Consider the following 22,244-nt stretch of genomic DNA (forward strand, 5'->3'; position numbering starts at 1 on the left):
CAGACAGAGAGGCACATGCGGACAGGGAGATGATGCCCTGCAGAACCAACTGGGGCCCTTTGCAGTCTCTTCCTCCCCAAGGTGACCCCGAACTCCCACAGCCACCCCATCATCACCTGCCCACAAGCAAAGCCCACTGAAGCACCCTGGTGCACAGAGCAGATGCATGAAGATGCACAAGTGACCTGAAGGACAGCTGGTCAGTCCAGACGGGAGATCTCTGAGGCCCAGGTCCCCATGTCACCCGCTTCTCCATGGCACTGCGTCACTGCACCAATGTCTGGCTTGGAGCCAAGGGTGCCCCCAAGACACTGGAGATACCCAGGCCAGCAGCAGCAGGGTGAGGGCACACAGAGACAGCACCCCACCACGGGGCTTTGGGGTTCCCTCATGACTCCTCGGAAGGGTGTCATCAACCCATCCCAATCGCAATCACGGACCCTCCCCAGGGCCATCTCCTCCAGCCCTCACAACCACACTGGGACAGGGGACTGCTGCCTGAAGCGTCCGGGTGACGGAGGAGCAGTGGACACTCGGTAGCCATAGATACTACAATGCAGGGAGGGGATGCCCCTCCGGCCTCACAGCTGGCCAGCAGGGAGCTAGAGGATGGTGGGCCACACCGCCTGGCCAGGGTGAGAAGCCTGGCTCAGCCCCCCACTGCCCCCGCACCCCTTCCCCTATCTGCCCACCTCCTGCCCCTGCTGCCTGAGGCTCCGCACCAGGGTGCTGCCTGGGTCAGCTCGGTGGTGCAACACCCAGCAGCCGTGCAGTTGAGCTGCTCCGTAATGCGTGGTGGCCGGGGCCATCTGCTTCCTCCCCGCCGCCCTCTGCCCTAGTGGGACACGGGGCAAACGTGCAACAGTCGCTTTATTTCTGGGCTCAGGCCTCCTAACTGGCCGGGATTGCTCAACACCTCCCTCAGCCTGGCGCTGGAGGGGTCAGGGTGGCCTGGCAGGTGCCACAGGCAGGAAGGCGACAGCTGGGGCCGCAACAGGCTCTGTGATTTTCCCCTGAAAGGTCTGGCAGGAAGAGACCGTGCCTGGCCTCTGCAGGATGGGGGAGCAGGTCCTTGACAAAGGGTGTGGTCCTGTGTACCGAGCCCAGGTCAGCCACTGCGGCTCTGCCCGGCCCCAGCTCCACCCACCCCACAGACCTCACCCCGCTCCAGCCTCAGCCTCCCTTCCTCCCTGGCCCCACAGGTCACCCCTTGGGACAGGAGGAGAAGGCAGGAGCTGAACTTATGCCTGAGACCACCACCTGCCACCGGCCATGCCGGGCAGCAGCACCCAGGCTGCTCCTGCTGCCTGGGGTCGTCACCACCAGGGCTCAGCCTGCCACCCCACTCACCCACCACCCGCTCAACAGGCCAGTGCCACCGTGAGCCCTGCGCTGGGCAGCAGCTGGAATCACAGCACTACTGAGGCAGGCTGTGGCCCTGGACAGCAGCTGGCCCCTCAGAGAGCCTGCGGGCAGCTATTTAACAAGAGCATAATCTTCGATTAACACCAAGACCGTCGTCGGCATCTCAGGTTTGGACAGACACATGCCCACTTCGACAACTTGTCACTGTGTGATTGTGATGTGACAGTTCCTGACGCACTCTGAGCCTCACACACGTGTGAGATGTGTGTGAACGCACACAGGCCTAACGTTTGCTCCATGGCAGGCACCGTTCCCAGCCCATGTGCTGAGCGAGTGAGCCATGCTCACCTCACCGGGAGCTGCATCCATTGCATCCTCTGCGAAGCTCTCCTGGCCCCACGGAGCCCGGCGCTGAGTGGACACAGGCCCTGGTGGCCCAGTCCCTGTGCTTCTCCGACACCTCCTGAGTCCAGGTCATTCCCGACTCCCTGCAGTGGCTCAGGGCTCTGGGTGGCCAGTGCCCACACACCAGCCTAGGAGGCCACACAGGTGGCCTGGGTCTGCCCGCCCCACCAACTGTGGCTGAAGGAGCCCCTTGGGCCAGCCCTGCAGGGCTGGGACCTCCTGTCCCCCAGAGACTCACGAGGGCCTCTCCAGCCGCCATGGGGACGCAGCTGACCTTGCTCCTCCCCTGCCCTTAGCTGGGTGTCTGTGTCCTGGCCACTGGCTTTGCTGCTGGACACTGCTGGACAGGCCAGCGAGCTGCCACCATCCCCACACCCACTCTCAATCACTGAGGTGCTAACACTCGTCTCATTCAGAGCTACAGGGAGAAACTGAGGCAGGGAGCTTTCATTCCGTAAACGGGGGCCACTTTCCCTCACAAGAGACACAGGAAGTTCTGACCCCACCTAAACTAAAACCCACAGCCTGCTCCCCAGTCACTTCCTGACGTCACTGACAAAGTGTCAGCACTATCACGCTTGACGGGGTGCAGGGCGGCCCAGCCACACCCCACGGGGCAGGGAGCAAAGGGAGAAAGGCAGAGGCGAACCTCTGCCAGGGCCCTCGCCAAAACCCCTGCCACCTACCCGCAGCCCTGGTGGGGAAGGACGGGCGCCAGGACACAGGGCACACAGAGCCATGGGGGAGTGCACCCCAGGAAAGGCGTTTCTGGAGTAGGGAGCAGACTACTGTCACCCCTGAAATGGGAGAGGACCCAGGACAGAATGGATCCGGGATGCTCAGGGAAAAGGCAGAAGATGTAATGGAAAGTTAATAAAACCAGCCAGGTTTGCACCGCTGCATGCTGGGCGGCCTGACCACTGCAAAGTACCCTCAAACCACCCTCAGCTTCCCCGCAGAGCCAGACCCTGGAGTAGAGAAGAGCCTGTGCCACCGTGCCCTGTCCCCGTGGTGACCACAGGGCTGCCAGCAGAGTGGAGCCTCCTGCCCCGCTGACTGGGGGTCGTGTGACCCAGGTCGGCTCTGGACTCTGACCTGTGGGCCGGAGCCAAGAGGCAGCCCTTGTCCCTGGACACCCAGGTCACCGGAGGACCAGCCCAGGTCAGAAACGCTGGGCTGCCCTGCTGTCCCCCGTGACGGCCACTTTCACGGTGGGCCAGTGAACGTTCCTTAGAAAGGACTTCAAGTCCTGAGTAATCAGCTTGCAAACTTTCCATGACAGAGAGCCTGAATCATGGCCCAAGTCATCCCTCCCTGAGCCCAGGGCTGCTGCTCGGTGTAGAGTCCCCACGGCACACATCGAGGGCCTGCAGGTGGCCCCTGACTTGAGGACTCAACCTGGACTCCAAGGGCTGAAGAGGGCCTGTAATGTTTGTCACAGGGCTCGGTATCCGCAGCCACACAGACATCACAAGGGGAAAGAAACACAAGCTTTGCACCGCAGATGGATTTTGCAAAGGTTAGTGAACTCACTATAGCTGTGGGTTGTGCAGAGCCGGAAAGTCCAGCGCTCTGGGAGGCTGAGGCGGGAGGATTGTGAGATCGAGCCCAGCCACCGCCACTTAGCAGCTTAGCAAGAACGTGTCTGAAAATTAAAAGTCGAAAAAGGGCTGAGGTGGAGCTCAGTGAGAAAGCTCTGCCTTCAGTCCCAGTACCACAAAAATAAAGTCAGTGAAGCAAGGAGTGACCCCTCAGAAGGGGACCCCAGGGAGCCTTCCCTGCCGAGGCGCTCATGCACAGCATGGAAGGGGCTGGTTCTGGGGACGCCCCGCCATGCCCTTCTCTTCACGGTCCGGTGTGAACTCTCGCTGGATCGTCTCTGAGGTCAGCTCCCATCTAGGGTCCTAACAATGTGCGCAGAACCCCCACTTCTCACTGGGCAGACAGGCGCTTTCTTAAGAGACCCCAGCCGCTGCCCACAGGAGCTAACGATTCCCTGTGGACCACCGTAGAGCTGGCACGCGGCCAGTGGCTGTCCTGGCCTCTGGGCTGCCACAACGCCCGACAGGACGCAAAGGCCACCCACCTACACTGAGGGGTCTCTGTGATGGGCAGAGCTGTGCCCAGCGTAGAGTGGACACACACACAGGGAAGGACACACCCATGCTGTCCACCCAGCCATCCCCACAGCTTCCAGGGTGGCAGCGCCAGCACTGCCCACACTCTCCTTGGCCGACACGTCCACTCACAGAAACCCAAACAGCCCAGAGTCCAGCATGGCAGGGCACCTGTCCCCACCTGCAGAGGGCTCTGGGGCACCAGTCTGGGTCCCGACATCCTCACCATCTAGCTTCTGGAGACGAGCAAACAAAACCCTCACACTGGCGCCACGGGAGCCCTTGTAATTCCCTCTGAAGAGCCTAGGATCTGGTGGAAACTACAGAATATTTGGCCAAAAAAGGAAAAAAAGATCACACGTCAACTTTATAAAAGAGCATTTTATTTCCATAAAGAATAAGATCAATACAGTTTTTAAACAATACAAAAATAAATATTCATTCTGCATATCAAAGACACATGCGTTCACACTGGAGCGGAGCCCAGCCCGTCCACTCAGCTCACAAACACCTCCACAGATGTCGGTCGCCCCTCAGACGTGCTCCCCACCTCGGGGCAGGGGGCTGCCCCAGCGAGCTCTGGCTCTTCAGATTTTGAGTCAAGACTCTGCCAGGGGTCTCCCGAGTCCCAGACCCCTGACCTCCCACCGTGCGACTCTAGATGCATCGTGCGGGGATCCAGGCAGGGTCACACAAAGGGGCCCTGGTCCTATGCCCCAGAACAGAGTGAAGGGGGACCCTCCCCAAGCCCAGGTCTACTTGGCATCTACTCCCACAGTGGCCCCAAGTCTCACAGCTGCAACAAGCAGGTCCCCAACACCCGTGCAGCCCTTGGACGCACAGGACACAGACATCAAGGAGCAGCCTTGAGCTGATAAAATACAGGGTGTTTTTAGACAGCACGTTCAAGTACTTTCTTACAATGCACATATTGGGAGTGGTTTTGGAGATGCATTAGCTGGAGGGTCACAGGGGTGACAGTGAACGGCCCAGGCATGAAGCCAAGCCTCCAAGCCTTCAGCTCCTGGCCTGCGATCAGCTGCCCACCCCACTGTCCCAGGTAGGAGACGCATTCCACCTGCAGGCTGAGCTCCAGCAGGGCAGAGCTGGAGCTCTGGCAGGCTTCTCCCCTGCCACCACTGGCTGGAGTAGGGCTGGGAAGCCCCAAAGAGTAGACAGACGGCCCCTGCCACACCCCCAGGCCGCCCCAGACAAGGGCCCAGGTACAGGGTGGCAGCCAAGCAGCAGAGGACGGAATCAGCTGAACATATGCAAAATGCTCCCACAGCTCCCAGGCACATTCGAGACTCGAGGTTTGCATCCGGCAGGCTTTAAAGTGCGGGAGATTCAAAGCAGTTTACAGTAGAACAGGTAAGAGCAGGCGATTAAAAGTACAAATAATTTTTAAAACCATCCAGAAAGAAAAGGGAAAGGAACCTGGAATTATTTAATTACAAAAATAAAAATAATACATTTAGCTCTCAGATTTCAGGTACTAAAACCCCAAAGGAAAAGTCTGCCTTATCTGAAACCCAGACACCCAAAGGCGCGTGCGTGCCTGCGGACAGGCCCTGTCCTGGCACCAAATTCCAGGAAGCAGGGAGCTCTCCCATGAGAACACCCGGGTTTCAGCTTTCACCCCTGAACAGGAGGCCTGGAGCTAAACACCGAGAAAACTCATCAGAGAGCTCAGAAGTAAGAGCTTCTCTGCTCCACACAGACGAGAACACAAGAAGCCATCAACCCACATCCCTAACGAGACCCGAGGACAGAAAGAAGCCTGCCCTCCCAAGCTGACTCCACACACCACATTCCTTAACTTTAGAAATGTCACTTAACCCCAAATGCAGAATGAATCATAGCAACTAAGGATAATTAAAGAAAAATGCAGAAAATACAGTTTTTAATCTCGGGTTGTAATTACAGGGTCCAGGACACATCCCAGAAGTTCCCACCTCCTGCACGAGCAGAACTCGGGCCCGACTGCACCCAATGCAGGCTCCTCAGGCCACGTGGCCATCACCACCCAACCAGAGCATCCATGCTGCCACTGTCACTGTGACCACTGAGCCACGGGCGGGGTGGGGGCGCGGGGAGCAACACCACTTAGACAGTGATCTGCTGGTTTTCTCTGAAAAAGGGTCTCTGGTGTGAGGAACAAATCTCAGAGAACATCCGGAAGGCTGGGTCCAGCTGGGGCTCCTCGGGCACCGGCAGCACGGAGCCAGTTCCGCAGCTCTTCCCTGAGTCTTCCACCAGCTGCCTGACGTACAGCTGCTCCACCTGGGGGATGCAAGGTGTCAGGTGGCAGGTGGGCCGGGCTCCAGCCAGGGCTGCGCTGCCCCTGCACCCACCTGCCTGCCCAGGGAATGAAGGGGAGTGGGGGCATCCCTGCAGAGATCGCCAACCCCATGCCCCAGAACCGTCCCAACGCGACTGCTCTGTGCCCAGAATTCCACCACCGGAGTGCCATTCCTCTCTTATATTAGGTAAGAGCTTACCAAGTCCTGCCCTGTCTCTTAGACACGAGGGCACCTGAACTGGGGAATCTTTCTGGGAGGAGAGGCTTTGATTCTAAAAAGCAACCTAATAAAGCTAGATACACCCACATCCCGAGATGCGGACAGTGGTCACCTGCCCACGTCTGGAGGTCTTTGCTGCCCCGAGCTGGGACCCCGCAGTCCCTACCACCTCATCTCAGCCCAAGTGCAAACTCTATGCCAGCCCCTGGGCACCTGGCTGCCCGCTCTCTCACCTGCACCAGGATGAGCTTGGAGCGCAAGGGTGCCATGTCCGGGAACTCCTCCCCGAAGCACAGCACCACCCTGCTGTCTGGCAGGCGGCTCTGGCTGCCATAGAACTGCTGCAGCTCTGGGGGGACACAGAGGGCGGAAGTGAGGGTGGGCTCCAGGCGGTGGGCTGCGGGCAGCCGGCGTGGGGCCGGCAGCGGGCAGGGGTCAGGAAAGCTGTGCACACGCCTGCACTCTGCAGCTGGCCGCCCCAGAGCCAAGCTCTAGCCCAGGAGATTTGACCGCTCCTCAGGCGGCACTGATTTGGATGGTCCGGGGCCAGCAGAGAGCACAGGCACAGAGAAAGGACACTCCGGCCTTGGAGGAAACCCCCGCGGGGTCCCAGACACCCGCATCCCAGAGCAGGGATGTTGGTGGGCAGCACGGACGATGTCCGCGATGTCACCCAGCATGCAGCTCGGTGCACCTCGAGCTCACTCCAGGGCACAGTGCAGTGCCAGAGCCACATGCTGACTGGCAGCTCCCCTCCCCACGGGACCTTGAGGCTCGGAGAGCCTCTAGAGTGCTGACAGACAGCACAGGGGCCCTGGCTGCGAGCCCAGCCCACACTTCCACCCCATCCCTGGACCCAAAGGCAGGGCGATCTCCAGGGAGCCGGTACCGACCTTGGAAGAACTGGCTGGTGTCGAAGACCTGCACCACCTCGTCGCGCTCCAGCTTGTTGGGCTTGCCTTTGCACACCACGGCGTTGCCGCTGTAGAACACGCGGCCCTGGCACAGCCGCTTGACGAACACACCCTGGCGGCTGCTGTGCAGGAGCACGCCCCGCTCCAGGTGCCCGAACAGCTTCCGTGTCACCTGCCTCTGCCGCTCGCTGGGGATGGTGTCGGCTGGCGGGAATCGGACCAGCTCCAGGCCCTCGGGCCCATACAGCTTGGTACTGGGCAGCCCCGGCGGGCCCAGGGCCAGGCGACAGCCCTCGGGACAGGTGGTGGTGGCCTGGCCCACCAGCTTGCCTCCATAGTAGAAGCTGATCACCATCTGGGAGAAAGCTGTGGAGGACAGGGGCGCTCAGGGTGGGCGCGAGGGCGCTCAGGACTCCGCTGTCCAGAGCCACGAGTCACCTCCCTGCCACACGGGCACCTCACTCCTTGTAGCCGTGATGCGCTCAGCAAGGTCCAGTGCCACTCACAAAGTGACATTCTCAGGAGCATGAAAGACAACAGAAACCCAGATCCACGCCCTGCGCCCTGCACGGGGAGTTCATCCCTTGCATCCCAGCCCAGGGGAGGCCCGGTGACCATGACACACACGTCCCACGGAGCGAACAACACGTCCACACCTGCTTATCACAGTGATCTGCCACTGAACTGGACGGTGACAGGAAGTGAGAAACAGGAAAAGTTAAGGTGCCACCCTGTCACTGCGTCAGTCTCTGGGGGCCCCTGGGGCTCAGAAACTCTCCTCCGAGTCCTGGCATTGAGTAGGTGCTGCCAGGGCACCCCCCGGGGTGGAGGGGCTCATTCCGGGAAGACTCCATGTTCCACCCTCACTAGTGGTGGCCGGTGAGCAGGGGAGGAAACCTCGGGTGCGAATGACCCTTGGCACCTCCTGCCCGACGATTTCCTGTTAGGACTCGGGGCTCCGGCCTGAATCTACTAATGCTGCCCGGGGCTTTCCGGGGTCTCAGCCTCACCTCCAACTCCTTCCTCCAGCAGGGGTGGGTGTCTTTCCTTTACAGGCTCCCCGTCTGAGGAGAGCATCCAGACAGTCCCTGACTGTGACACCCCCTGGGAACGTGGGACTCAAGTGACAGAAGTCTGGGTGACCATAAGTGGAGTCAGGAATGCGAGTGACACCTCAAAGTGGGGTTCCTTTCAGATCCGAGAATCTGCATGTTAGCAGCCTAAACTCAGAATCAGCCCAGCAGGATCAGCTGACGGATCCGGGTTCCTTGCGGGTGCTGCAGAGCCCTGCGGGGCACCCCACTGGAGCTGCTCAGGTTGTGAGGTGCTCAGCTCTCTGGAGCCCCTAGCGTTGTGCAGTACACCAAGTGTACCACTGGCGGGGGTGGCCCTGTGGGTGCCGCCTGCACCACCTGCCTCATGCAGCAGAGCACGTGGGCCCTCCCACTGGACACTGCTTACATCAGGTCATAAAGACTCCACACCCCTGCCCACGGGCTCCCACTCTATTCCGCAGTTCACTGGGGGCATTGGAATCCGACAGGGCACAGATTCCAGAGCTGCACCCCTGACATCCAGGGAAACGGAGACCCAGGTAGGGTCGCCCGGCAGAACAGGGGCACTCTCGGCTGTGACTCTCCCCACCGTCCCCCAAGCATGCCACGTCTGTGCCCCATGGACACTTGACCCTCGCTTCCCTGAATGAATTTTGAACTTTGGTCCCAATGAAAGAAACATCAGGCGACTGTCCTGCGGGGGCCGGGACCTGTCGTTGCTGGACCTCAGCTCCGACAGCACCTGCCGCTCCACGCAAACAGGCAGCACCACCAGAGACGGCACCGGGTGTCAGGGAGCCCAGGTGCGCTGGTGAGCAGCGCACACTGCACACACGGGGTGCCAGCGCCTGACCCGACTCAGAATCCCAGCCCTGCCGCCTCCGGCCGGCCACACAAACAAGCAGCAGCTGCCCCGGCTCTGCGCCATTTCCCCCAGCAAAGCAGAGCCATGTGAGCACCATGCGAGCACTGACTTAATTCACAGGGACCGGGATGGGGGCCTCAGGAGAAGGGCTCCTGAGCCCTTCTAGGTAGCACCCCGGCCTGGAGGCAGCCTTAACATTAGGACCATTTTCCTGGTAGGAAAGGAAGGCACCCTGGTGCAGGAGGTGGTCTGTCCAGCAGCACAGGGGCCCTGCAGAGCATCACACAGCAGGAAACAGGGGACAGAGCCTCACTCCAGGGCCACAGGGTGAGGAGAAGGAGGTGAGTCCCCCACACCTCAGGCCCACATGGGTCCCTGGCGTCTGCTTTCAAACAGCACCCGCATCTGCCCAGAGCACTCCATACCTGCCTGGTGCGGATCATAGGCAGGGTACCCGGTCACCAGTGGCAAGCCTGCAGGGACAGAGAGCAAATTCAATGTGCTGAGTGCCAGCAGCTGACCAGAGGCCCCAGACTGTCCAGGGAGCTCCAGGGCCCAGCCACAGCTTCTGCTGACTTTGCACTGTCCCTGCAGACCCAGACCGCAGCCAAACCAGAGGCAGGGGACTTCCTCTGCACTGTGGGATTTCCGGTCCCAGGCCAGTGACCCCTGTGGCCACATTCTCTTCCCACCCCACGGGTGGGAACATTGCAGGACCCTGTGCCACCAGCCAGGGCTCCCAGGCTCCGAGCCAGCATTCTCCAAGACACTGCCACCCAACCTGGCCCCTGAGGCCTGCTGGGCTGCCTGTCCCCTCCTGGTCATGGTGACAACTCAAGAGGTGTACAGGTGTTGCAGAAGCTGAAGGCCAGCAGTCACCTTGAGAGCTGAGGGCCGAGTGTGCCCTGCAAAGCAATCCCAAGGGTGCATGCCTAGGGCAGGCCCCAGAGCCTCTGCCTTACAGAGGGGTAAACTGAGGTTCAGGAAGACCCACAGCCTCCCAGCACGGCTCTGAGCATTTCACATGCCAGCATTCTCCCTGAAGGAGACCCCAATATCCAAACGGAGCAGAGCACCCAGGGAGGGGTGCAAGTGGCCCGACACTGAGTCCTCCCTCCAGCCCTGGGGACAGTCACCTGACCCCGCACTCTGGCTCTGCACAAGTGCAGGACGGATAGACGTGCCATGGTGGGGAGCCAGCACCTGACTTCACCCTCTAGCTCAGTGCCCTGGACAGGACAACCAGTGTCACCCATGCCGTCTCCAGCGGGCGCAGGGTCCTCACCTGTGCTGCCGGGCTGGGGCACCCACCAGTCTGGGAGGAGCTGGCTTCTGCAGGCCTCCGGCGGGGACGGGCTCCGCTTGATCATCCCCATATAATCATCCACAGGAGGCTGCAACAGGAGGGAGACAGCCGCTCAGCCCCGAGCTACCAGCAACCTCCACACAACTAAAGCCACACGGCCACCTCTGTCTGCAGAGAACACTAAGCTTCCCTTGCAAATTAAAAAGCCGTAGCCATAAACTCACTAGTGGAGCAGTCAGAGTGCCAAGTGACCACCTCTCGAAAGCCACCAGAAAGTTCCCTGGTTGCAAGCCAAACGGTTCAGGTTATGCAGCTGCCCAGAGGCTGGCTGACTAGGAGAGGCTGAGACACTCACGGACAGTGACAGCCCAGTTGGCAGAAAAGCCTTCTGGGGACAGCAGGACATTTTAGGAGGGACTCAGGGCCAAGAAGCTGCTTGGTCTGAAACCCAACAGCTGTCACCTGCAGAGAAGCCATCGGCACCGTGTAAGAATTCCTTGAGTGCCCGTGCCGCCCTTTGCGATGGCTTCGGGGACGCCCACCTTGGACTATCCACAGAAAACACATACAGGGTCAAAGCCAGCGTCCACGTAGCTCCAGGAGCTTCGAGAACCCCGTGCTCACCCACACAGGCCTGCGAGGCCTTCGCTGGTGACTATTAACAATTACCCCATGCACACTTCTCACAGCCCTGGGTAACCAATCTCCCAACCCGCTGAGGAATAAAGTGTGTATGTTAAAAACATGAGCAATCTGATAGCCCCGAGGCACAGTGACAGCCAGGCAGCGGAAGGCTGACAGTCCCCCGGCCCGGGAAGGGTGTGAGATCTCACTTAAAAGACAGCATCCAGGGCGCTGCAGTGCTGGACAGAAGCTCACTGACACAGAGCAGCGGCTTGGAGTGAAGGGGCAGATGCGCCCAGCAGGCAGAGGCCGCTGGGAGGGTGACCGGGGCTCCCCGCTCTCCCGTCTGCAGGCGAACGTCGCTTCCAGCGACAGCCAGCTGCACTCACCTCCTTGATCATGTCGTCCACCTCGGCTCGGCCACACTCCATCTCCACCACCTCACTCACGCAGCCGGCAGGCGCAATGCCCAGTTTGCCTAGGGAAGGCAGACAAGCCCTGTCACCCTCCGCACAGAGCCACACGGCCATCCCTGGGGCCAGCGGGTGGCCGTTTTCAGCAGCGGCCCAAGGCCTGGAAATGCACAGACCCTCTCCTCCCAGGCTGCGTCATCCGACCAGCAAGGGCGAAAGGGAGAAGTCGGCAGTGGGGCTGTAAAGGCAGCCTTTTAGGGACGCAGACAGCTCTGGCCTCTTCCGTGTCTTCACCGAAATGCAAAGTGAACCCTATCAAGCAGACGTCATGCCAGGTGTCACTACCTACTCTACAAAGCTAGTTTACAGGCGGGGGCCTCTGAAAACCCCAGAGATTTCCTGGCAAATGTGTTGGCTGGTTGAGTCACTGTTTTTTAAAGCCAGTTGGCAGGAAACCTCTTTTTGGCCTTTCCAAATATACGCATGTCTCTGTGTGCACACACGGCCCTCACGCCGATGGCTAACCCCACCAGTCCGGATCGGCACCTGCCCAGGGGCTTCCAGGATTTCCAGAGTGAGCATCCCCAGCTGGCCTTGCTCTGCCCTGGTTAGAAATTCACCTGCCAGGTCTGGCGCTGTGATACGCATCTCGACCCTCAAACCCCGCTGGCCTTCCCTCTCCCGGGGATCCACGGCCTCTTCCCATCCTTTCCTCCGGACTAAATTCTGATTCCGTCCCGCATTTGCTCAGAGGCTGCGGCTGCTGCTGAGCAGAGTGGGGCGGGGCAGTCCTGGTGCAGTCCAAAGCCGCTCGAGTACAGCAGCAGCTTGGGCTGGCGGTACACTATGCAAATGCACTGTGGCTCATCCCTGAGAGCCTGTCCTTCAGCAGCCACCACAGGTGACACGGCCCCATCCCTGGGCATAAACAGGCTCGAGCAGCCTATCAGGTCAGGCTTGGCCGCCCTGGAGGGGGCCAGAGAAACAGCCCTGCAGCTTCAGGTCACAAGTGACTTTACAGTGACCAAACATTGTCCAAAACTGGGGGGAAGGCAGGACAATGACGGCCTGGCCTTTCCAAGCCAGCTGGCCATTGGAACTGGACTGCACGGGCCATGTGACTCTCTCTCCCGGGGGCCACTGAGTTGGCGTCAGTGAAGTCGGGGTTCACCGCCGGTGATGAAGCTACAGATGATCAGGAAGACAGACAACACCCCGAAACAGAGTCCTGCCATCCAGATCGCCCGTTTGTCTTCCCGTCCTCCCCACAGCGAGCACCTTCGCAGGGCTGCTTCCCTCACCAGCTCCGCCCCGGGCTCGCTGTGTATTTCTGAGTTGAGATTTTAATTTTTAAAAAATTACGCATCGCCAGATGATGCGTTCATAGAATGTTTTAAACCAGCGGTGGTGATTGGATTTTCTCTCCTGAGCCAGCTCTGATTCGTGGCAGACACACAGCCATTGCTTGGAAAACAATTCTCAGGCTGGACCCAAGCCGGACACGTGCGACTGACTGGCCATCCCTGGCCAGAGCCCAGGAGTGGGAAGCAGGGAGCTGTGGCTTTTTGCTTTTCCTTTTTTTTATTTCCCTTTGGCTTTCCCTACTTTAATACCTTCGTGAACGCTTTTGGGTTACAGAGCTGGGAGCCGCTCAGGAACGGTCACATGCCCAAGTTCCAAGCAGCTCCAGGGCGCCGTCTTAGGCATTATGACCCGGCCCTGCCTTGTCCATCAGACTGTCCCCTTGCCCCCTCTCCAAGTGCCAGAGGACCCCAGGAGCCCCCTGAGCAGCTGCTGCAGGTTCTGTGGTCCCAGCCAGGGGAGCGTGTCCTAAGCTTGTCCCCTTGCGTGTCCCCAGCCTGGGCCACAGCCCAGTTCCCTCCGGCCTCCCCTACCCTCCAGCCGCCCCCTCAGCTGGAAGCTGCCACTTGACAGCAGATGGTGCGTGAGGTCAGTGCAGAGACCTCAGCAGCCGCTTACACAAACGACAGAACCGTTTGTTTAACTAAAGCCGTGTGCCCAGACCCTGTGGTGGCCACGTCCACCCCAGACCCGAGCCCTCTGCGAGGCTGCAGACCTGGCAGCTCCTGGAAGCCTGAGTGCCCTCAACCGATAGTTACATTTTTGTTCTTCCTCCGGGACGATTCTGTAAACTTTGTATGGCTCGGAAATGTCCAGCTGGGATCGGTCTGTCACTTCCTCAAAATCTGGGCTCTTGTTCAAGGCACAGCGTAACCTCGTCTTCCAAGTGGCTGGTTCAGCTTTGTCCCCTTCTTTAAACTTCCCTTTAAAAACTGCCCAGGCCTGAGGGAGGAAAGGGGAGCACGTTAAACACATGAGGGCTGCTGACCACAGATCCCCGCCATGGGGACCAGGCCCCCCTTCTCCCCGAGTCTCAGGCCACCGTCTCTCCGGATGTGCAGAGACCCAGGCCAGGCAGGGGTGTCTCAGGTCACTAGCACCCTCCCACCGCCGCCCCTGCTGAGAGCCTTTCGTGGTCCCTCCCTGGGCCAAAGGGCTTGGAGGTTAAGCTGCTCAAAGAGGAAGTTGCACATGATTTCACTAGAACGTTCAAAACAAAGGCTTTTTGCTTTTTCAAATCAACTCCCCTCTAAAACACAGTATAAAAAGGGAACATTTGCAAAAACCCTAAATGTGCCCATCAACTGCCCTGCTCCTTTTAATAGAAGTCTTGTTTTGCATGTTTGCAAGATGCTGGCTTTCTCCCCCACCCTCATCCAAAGCTCTGCTTAAAACGCCATGCCTGGTCTCTCCCTCTACCGCTTAGGTTTTTCTGCTTTGAACAGCTCTGTTTTCTGACCTCTCCAAACCTCAGGACCTGAACTGGGACCAGAAATTCAAACCAGGAAACTTAGAGGTTCAACGGTGTTTACAATTCATGGGGCAGTATTTTTAAAATAAAACACGGAAATGAGCATATTTTAAGAGCCCGAGAATTGGAACCCAGCAGCCAATCAGGTGACCACTAACAGGCAAAAGCGACCTTCAGTCTCAGGTAAACTCGGGCTTCTCCAGCCTGAGCTCACAAGGGATCTGGGGAGAACCCTCCCTCCCCATCGGGAAAGCCGAGGTGGACCCGCCCTGGGCTGGACGCAGCTGCCCCAACTGCCAGTGTGGCTTGAGCTCAAGGCGTCTGCTTGTGACAGGGGCTTGTGACACGCAGCCCCACGCAAGATTCACCTGTGACAGGGTCCGAATAGGTCTGAACTTACATTTCCGGGAACCCAGACTGGCATCTTTTTCCGCTAAAAAAGATACAAATGTTTATAGTGTAAGGCCCAGGCTTTCTACCCGACTGGTGCCAAATTTTGCGTCTAGGCTAAGAGGAACCCGGAACTGCAAGAGCCTTCCTATTCGTCAACGCAGCCGTCTCTGACAAAGGCACAAGTCCCCCTGGTGCTGTGACTTATGAGCAAACAACCTTTTATTTTTCCCTGTGTTTTGAGTCAAGGTCTCACTGTGCAGTCCATGCTGGCCTGGAATTCACTATGTAGCCCAGGCTGCTCTCAAACTGGTGACAATCCTCCTGCCTCAGCCTCCCGAGTGCGGCAGTTAAAAGCATGCACCACCCTGCCCAGAGTAAACTAAGGGACAGGTAATTCCAGGGTCTCTCGGCCCTGCCTCCCTGGTGTGTGGAGCCGGCCTGTGACGTGACGTACTCGGCAGCATCTGTGGTCTTGACCCACCAATGCCAGCAGCATGGCCCCACCTGAACAGCAGGAGGTGTCTGCAGACGTGGCCAGGTGTCCCTGGAATGAAGTCCGGCCCCGCCCTGTCCTTGAGAACCACTGGTCGGCCCATCTCTCACCAGGACCTCCAAAGGCTTGGACTCTGCAGCAACGTCACACGCTGGTCGTGCCGGCCCTGGCACCTCTGCCAGGCTCCCCCATTCCTTCTTCCCACCCCCTCGCCACGAGGAAGGCCAGGAGGCTCCATCCACCAAATGTGCCCCAGACACGCCCGGGGCCCCCGCTGGTACCAGCACACAGAACACCCTGAGCTTTGCCACTCAGCTGGCACCTGGCCCCCCAAGGCCTCTCTGGCTGGCTCTAAAAATTCAGTGAGGCTGGCTGATCTAAACACATGGTGCCAGGCCCATGGGAGCCCCTGGGCGGGTCCCTTTCGCTGTCAGCCCCGAACACTCAGCAGCCAGTACACTCCCTCATTTAGCATCCTGTCACATGTCGCATTTTAGAAACCGGATTCCGTCAGGGCTGGTGGGTCCAGAACACCTGTGCCTGAGGCTCCTGTTCGGGTCCATCAGGATCAGTGCCCATCACTGAATGCCTGGCCAGCTCCACTCACCCGTCATCAAGAAACAGGCAGAAAGCTCTTTTAAAACCAACCACAAGCTGGCATCCAGGCCTCCTCGCTGTGCCCGTGCTCGGGGTTAGGACAACGGGAGCAGAGCGAGGGTCTCTCTCACTGTCCAGGCTGCAGGACGCTGCCAACAAGCACGGAGCCTCTGGTGTTCTCACCACCACTGACCGAGGCAGGAGAGCAAACCCGTGGATTTTTTTTTTTTTTTTTTTTTTTTTTTTTTTGTACTCTCAAATTTCGGAAAGCCTTTCTTTGCACATCCGAGAAAACAGTGTCCCCGCCTCACCTGGCAGCACCTATGACGGCCTCACCCAACCGTGGCATCTGTCTCCCCATTGATTGCTCCCAGCAGCAGCCAGGCTCCACAGGCATCGCAGGGCGGTTCCTCCCCAAGACACCCCAGCAGGCACCTCCGCGTGACCCAGCTCGGGCAAGCACGAGGCGGTGCTGTGACAGCACGTCACCCTGCAGCAACCATCGGCGGCCCACTGGACTCCCACCCCGGGTGGGCACCGTGTCCCCTGCCTGTCCCCATTCCTGCTGAGATTGTACACTCATTTCAGATTGCCACATCGGCGACTGCGTAACCAACGGAAACATTGGGAATCCTGCACATTTTTCTCAACGCTGTTGAAACGGCCATGACGAGCATTGCATAAGATGTATAAATCTGGGGCTTTAGCTCACTACCCAGAACCCCCGCTGAAGCAGGGAACAGGTGGGTGGGAAAGGCTGCCTCTGCAGCCTGCAGGCGCTGTCCCCACCCCTGGAGGCAACCCTGCATCGGAGCCCCAGCACCCAACACCACCGCTTAAGTGCTGATCCCAGCCACGGTCAGCTCGGGACAGGGATTTCACGGGAAGGGCAAGATGGTGCTGCCAGGGGACATCTGGCAATGCTGGACACATTTCTGGTCATCGGGGGAAGGGGACGCCTCTGGAATCTGGTGGGAGGAGACCAGGAATGCTGGGAAACATTCTACAAAGCCCTCAGAATGATAAAGTATCTTCTCAGCTAACTGCTGTGGCCCGGAACCCTGGGCTGCAGCCACCCAAAACCTAGAGTGCCCGGATGACTGGTGGCACTTGGGCACTGTGTACCATGAGCAGGACCATTCTAAAGAGGGCATTCCCATAATGCCAAAGGCAAAAACCACCTGAGAGCAAATGCAAGCAAAATCCACACTGGCACTGAGAAGCGAAGAGGAGGGGCTGGGGCTGCAAACCTTGGGGTGCCCGGGCTTTCTGAACCCAGCCCTCAAATGGGAGGAATCGGGGGACACACGGGCAGCAGGGGTCCCGTGAGTGAGTACAGTGTTCCATGTGCCTGTTTTCCTTGGAGCCATCAGCAACCTGCACCAGTTCTCAGAAACAAGCCCAGAACACAGCTGTCACTGTCACCACAGCACCGTGAGACCTGAGGAGAGACACGGGCCGAAGCCACGCCTGACCAGCCGTGCTCCACTCTGCCCTTGCTGTCCTCTGTGTCAGAAGCCAGTCACTGCAGCTCAGGCCTAGGGATCAGCGGAGCCCAGCTGGCTTTGCTCCCCAACTGGTGCATGTCCAGCATCTGTCTCTGGCCCCCTGTGACTCAGCCCCCTCCGGAGCTCTCACCCCTCTGCCTTCCCCTGCCCCACATGCACGGAATGCAAAAACAAAGGTGGTTTCGAGGCAGGGCCTCTGTCTGCAGAAGTTTGAGCTGACTTTGACCAAAGGCTCCAAATCTCTCTGGACGTCTAGAGCCCCTGAGGTGCCCACAGGTGACTCCCGTGACCCAGTTCCCTGTCTGAAACTAAGTGTGCAAAGGCTGGGACCATGGAGGCCGGGCCCAGCTCAGAACACACCCTCAGCCAAGGCTGCCCATCTCGACATCAGAGGGCAACGAGCGGGCCAGGCCCCACGCATGGCGCCAAGAGAGGAGACCACACTGAGACACTGGCCCCGATGCAGGACAGCCCAGCCCCAGCTCAGGAGCAGTGATGACGGACTGGACACGTCCCTCGGAGCTGTGTCTGCAAGGCCAGGCAGAGCCATGGGGCACAGCCGCCAAGGAGAAGGGCGGCCGCTCTGTGTGCGGGGACCCGGGCTGACCTTGAAGATGGAGGCGTCCACCTCCTGGTTGTAGTCCTGCTTGCCGGCGTGCTTCCAGGGGATCCGGAACATGCTCTTCTCCTCGGTTTCCCAAATCAGCCCCGGGTACATGCTGCTGTCGATCTGCTCGATCAGCCACTGCCGGAGCCGCCGTCCGCCATTCCGGTCACACATCCTGGGAAGGAGAATCAAATCTTGCCGTGTAATAAACGCTGCCTATGACTCAGAGCCACCCAAGAGCGCAGAGAACAGGAAACTTGGAGGCTCACAAGCAGAGGTGCTGGCGTAGGGGAAGCCCCAGGTCCAGGGACTCTGGGCCACCTGCCAGTCGGAGACAATGCTGGCCTCTGTGACCCTGCCCTGAATGAAACCTGCCAGCCAGCCCGCTGGCCCATGTGAGCCCCACCTTCAGTTCCATCTGCCCTGCCCGCTCCCCCGATTTCCCTCTCAGACAGACACAGCCACGTCGGACAGCAACATTCTCAGCGCGAGCTGCAGGAATCTGCACACTCAGATGCACTGGATGACCCGACGCCCAGTGGACAGACACCTCCAGAAAGATGAAGCCGCCCTCCAGATGGTCACTGCACAGCGGGTGAAGGAGCTTTGGGGTGAGACAGAGCCAGGATCCCGTTCCACCCAGGTGACCCTGCCGTGTCATTTCACGCTGGAGTGTGGGGGAGAACTGTCACACCTGGTGGTGAGAGTCCAGGAGTCTCAGTGCAGGGTGGCAGCACCTGCGCCAAGGCCGGTGCCTTGGAACAGTCGTTCGGACAGAGGTGTTACCCTCTTCCACGAGGGGCCGTGGGTGAAGGGGAGGAGGAGCCGCAGCTACAGAACAGCCAGGTTGGCAGCTCGACCCTTCCAGGGGCTCAGCAGTTGGCTTTCCCAGGAGCACGCAGTCACAACGCAGGGCCAACACTTACAAGAACAGGGCTGGAAATCCCCCAGGCGATTGGACAGACGCCCACCCAAAAAGAAACCAAAGAAACAGCGTTTTTATCCTTCCAATGAAATGTGATCACTCTGGGCAAACAAGTTTGAAGCCATCAGCAGTGACAAGACATCACGTCCCCAAGAATATGATCACCACCAGAGCCATGCTGGTCCTCGGGCCAAACAAGTCAGCAACCTTTGCAAGAAGTGCATCTGGGAAACTCCAGCCCCTGCAGGTGGCCGTGGGGGCAGGGAAGGGTCAGGTGAGGGAGGGGAGGTGAGACCTCAAGAGCAGAGCGGGTTCAGCTTTTCCACCCAGTGACCCTGCTGGCCCCTGTGAGCTCAGCAGGGGTAAAGGTGTGAAACACAAATTGGAGTTTGACTGGAAACTTCCTGCCCCAGCAAAGCTCTCCCCCAGCTAGATCTCTTTTGACAACCCCTCTCTCTGAGAGGCCGCATTCAGTAAGTGAGGGATATTTCCAGAAGTCCAGAACCTGAGTTCATAAATAAGAAGGGACCCATTCGAAGGCTGGACCTAGGAAAGAAGGAAGCGGTACCTAGCCCAAAACAACCAAGCTGGGGCGCTCCTGGGGAGGAGGGAGGAGACCCCCAGCCTGGGCCTGGCTATGGGAGGTGGTGGGCTGGGCTCTGGGGGTGTGTCCGGGAAGGGAGCCCCTGAGGAAGAAGCAACCCAGCTGGCATGGGCCTTTTCCCCCAAGGGGCGAACACTTGCTCTTCAGGATTCCCGAGAAGTCTGTCCCCCCAAAATTGGTAAGGGTGGCCAACTTGGTGATTCACGTTCTCTAAAGAACAGGAAGGCTGGAAAGTACTTTAGAACCCTCTGATCTGGCCCTCTTTGCCAGGAAGAAAAGCAGGCTTAGGAAGGCAGAGCAGCCACCAGGGAGCCCAGCAGGCCAGTCGGACGGACAGTCATCCAGGCCACAGCGGCTCATTTTCCCCACCCTCCAGGAGAGGCCACCGCCAAGTCAGGCCGTCTCGCATGTGGACAGCCCTGAATCTGCCGCAGTCACCTCCGCGATTCCACACGGCAGCATCACCGCCTGCGCCCCTCACCGCTGCGACTCGGCCTGATTTATTGAACACTAAGAAAGTAACCCCACCAAACACTCAGCCAGGAAAAAATAATAGGCCGGTCACATGCTTATAACTTCCTCTTCCTCGATTTTGAGGTAAGAATCCCCTCCGCCAACCGAGTGGTATGTGGAGCTAATCTGCATCCCACATGTGCGTGCTGGGTCCCTGCCCGGACCACTCCAAAGGACTGAGACTGGACCTGGCTGAGCCGGTGCTGGAACCCCACCCCCACCCCGCTCCCGTTGATGGTCTGCCCTGGCCTCAAGTGACAGAATCACTCCCAAACTTTCTGGGGGAGCTACCTGCTACAGCCCAAAAGGGGAAACTGCTTTAACCACTAGCTCTTACCTTTAGTTTCAAAAGCAGTGGGGGGCTGTAGATTGGGGGGCAATTTAGAATTCCAGAACCTTCAGTCTGCAGTGTCCACCTCTAAAGCTCTGGACACCAGCAGACCTCACCTGGACAGTCATCCGGGGCCGTGGGATCCTCTCTCTCTCTCTCTCTCTCTCTCTCTCTCTCTGTCTCTTTCCTAGGTAGTGGTCATTGAACCCGCTACTGAACTACATCTCTAGAACTTTTTTAATTTTTATTTTGAGGCAGTGTCTCACTGTCACTAGGTTGCCCAGGCTGGGCTCGAACTTGCCACCCTCCTACCTCAGGCTACCAGTTTTGGCATTATAGATAGGAGCCCCCACGCCTGGCCCCTGGGCTCCCCCGACCCCAGAACTTTCTGTGACCCTGGTCGGCAACAACCTCCTTTCCCAGAGGAAAGGGACACACGGGAGCCAGGGCGCCACGACCCCACTCGGGAACCTCTACCCGCGTCGCCATCCGCACAGGCCCGCCCGAGCGCGCTGCTGGCCGGGCTCGTCGGTCCTCCCGCTGCTCGATTTCGGGGCTCGCTATGTCCCCCATTACTAACAAGCTTCCCTGTAAACCAAATCTTAAGAAAAACTGAGTTTCACAGCGCACCCCGTGTGGGGCGCAGGCGACAGGGACAGAGGTTTAGACCCGGGCTCCCAGAGGCGCTCGTGGCCGCGGGATCCCCCGCCGCGTCCCCGCGCACTCCTACCTGCCCGCCGCGCTCCCGCCGCTCCCCGAGTGCGCCACGGGCTGGGGCACAAGCGCCAGCGCTCCTTTAAGGGCGGGGCGGGGTGGGCGGGGCAGGCGCGGGGAGTGACCGCCACAGCGACCAATGGTGTGCGAGAAGAGAGCGGGCACCGCCCAATCGGCGCGGCCTACTCTGCCCGCCTTCTTCGAAGCGCTCGGCTTTCCGAGAAATCACTGTGCCACGCGGGGCGCGGCGGGCGGCGGGCGCGAGGGTCCCGGGCCCCTTCCGAGCAGCCGAGCCCCTGACCTTGCCGGGGTTCAGGGGCGGCGCGGGCGGGGGCTTCCCGCAGGAATTCCCGGGGGGCTGCGGGGGTGCGCCCGGCCGAGGCGGAGGTCCCCGCAGAGACCCCACGCCGCACCCGGGCCCGAGGCGAGGCGCACGCGGACACGTGACGCGAGGCCACAGTCACCTGCCCGCCGGGTCGCGTGGGGAAGGCCGGAGAGAGCGGGCGGCTCGGGGTGGCGCGGAGCGTGCACCGGGGCTCTGCACCGACCTGGCCGCGCTGCAGCGCGCACGCAGGGGGGCGCCTTCGGCCCTTCCCCCACTCCCCCTCAATGAAGGCCGTGATTGACTTCTCGACGGCTGGCCACGCACACGCCAGCGCCCGCACCGGGGTACAGCTACCTGACTCACCCAGCCTTTCAGGGACCTGGGGAGACCGCGAAAGAAAAGTTTATGGTTTTACAACAGTGGAGAGAGAGGGGGACAAAGGGGGGAGGAAGAGGGAGAGAAAGACCGGGGAAAGGGAGGGGAGGGAAGGGAGAATCACGGAAATTTGCAAATAAATGCTCAAATCAAGGTCTCAAAACGTAGCAAGCCGACTTGCCGACCTCACGGTTGTAATTCTTAGGTTGACAGACGTTTCGTTACACTTGAAAACCGCTTGTAAATTGGAAATCTCTCCGAGTGAATTTCCTGAGGCCGTGATTGCCAGGAAGTCAGGAGCAATCGCAGAGTAAACAAGTTCCCGCGGCCAAATAACCCAAGTGAAAACGCGTTTTAGCGCGCACATGCTCCGAGAGCGCCCGGATGGTGGGAGAGTGTCCCCTGGGGGGAGCTCCCGGGGCCTCGGTGGCCTCTGGTGT

At 59.5% G+C, this 22,244-nt stretch overlaps 1 protein-coding gene across 2 annotated transcripts; it reads right to left on the bottom strand.

Annotated features, from left to right (window-relative positions):
• Positions 1-4,253: 4,253 nt before the first annotated feature.
• Irf8 (interferon regulatory factor 8) lies at positions 4,254-21,179 on the bottom strand. Of its 2 annotated transcripts, XM_063247758.1 has the most exons (10): positions 21,121-21,179; positions 18,018-18,192; positions 14,820-14,852; positions 13,707-13,890; positions 11,563-11,651; positions 10,529-10,637; positions 9,669-9,716; positions 7,303-7,689; positions 6,643-6,758; positions 4,254-6,170 (listed from the first exon to the last, which is right to left on the bottom strand). In XM_063247758.1, exons 2-10 carry the CDS (start codon positions 18,189-18,191, stop codon positions 5,994-5,996), a joined length of 1,317 nt encoding a protein of 438 aa, XP_063103828.1. In that variant the 5' UTR covers position 18,192; positions 21,121-21,179; the 3' UTR covers positions 4,254-5,993. The 2 variants fall into 2 exon arrangements, with proteins under 2 accessions (XP_063103828.1, XP_003461072.2); XM_003461024.4 differs by lacking the exon at positions 14,820-14,852.
• Positions 21,180-22,244: the final 1,065 nt, after the last annotated feature.

Source organism: Cavia porcellus, unplaced genomic scaffold, assembly GCF_034190915.1.
Source record: "Cavia porcellus strain 051 isolate PalLab524CR breed Dunkin Hartley unplaced genomic scaffold, mCavPor4.1 scaffold_4, whole genome shotgun sequence".
NCBI classification, from domain to species: Eukaryota; Metazoa; Chordata; class Mammalia; order Rodentia; family Caviidae; genus Cavia; species Cavia porcellus.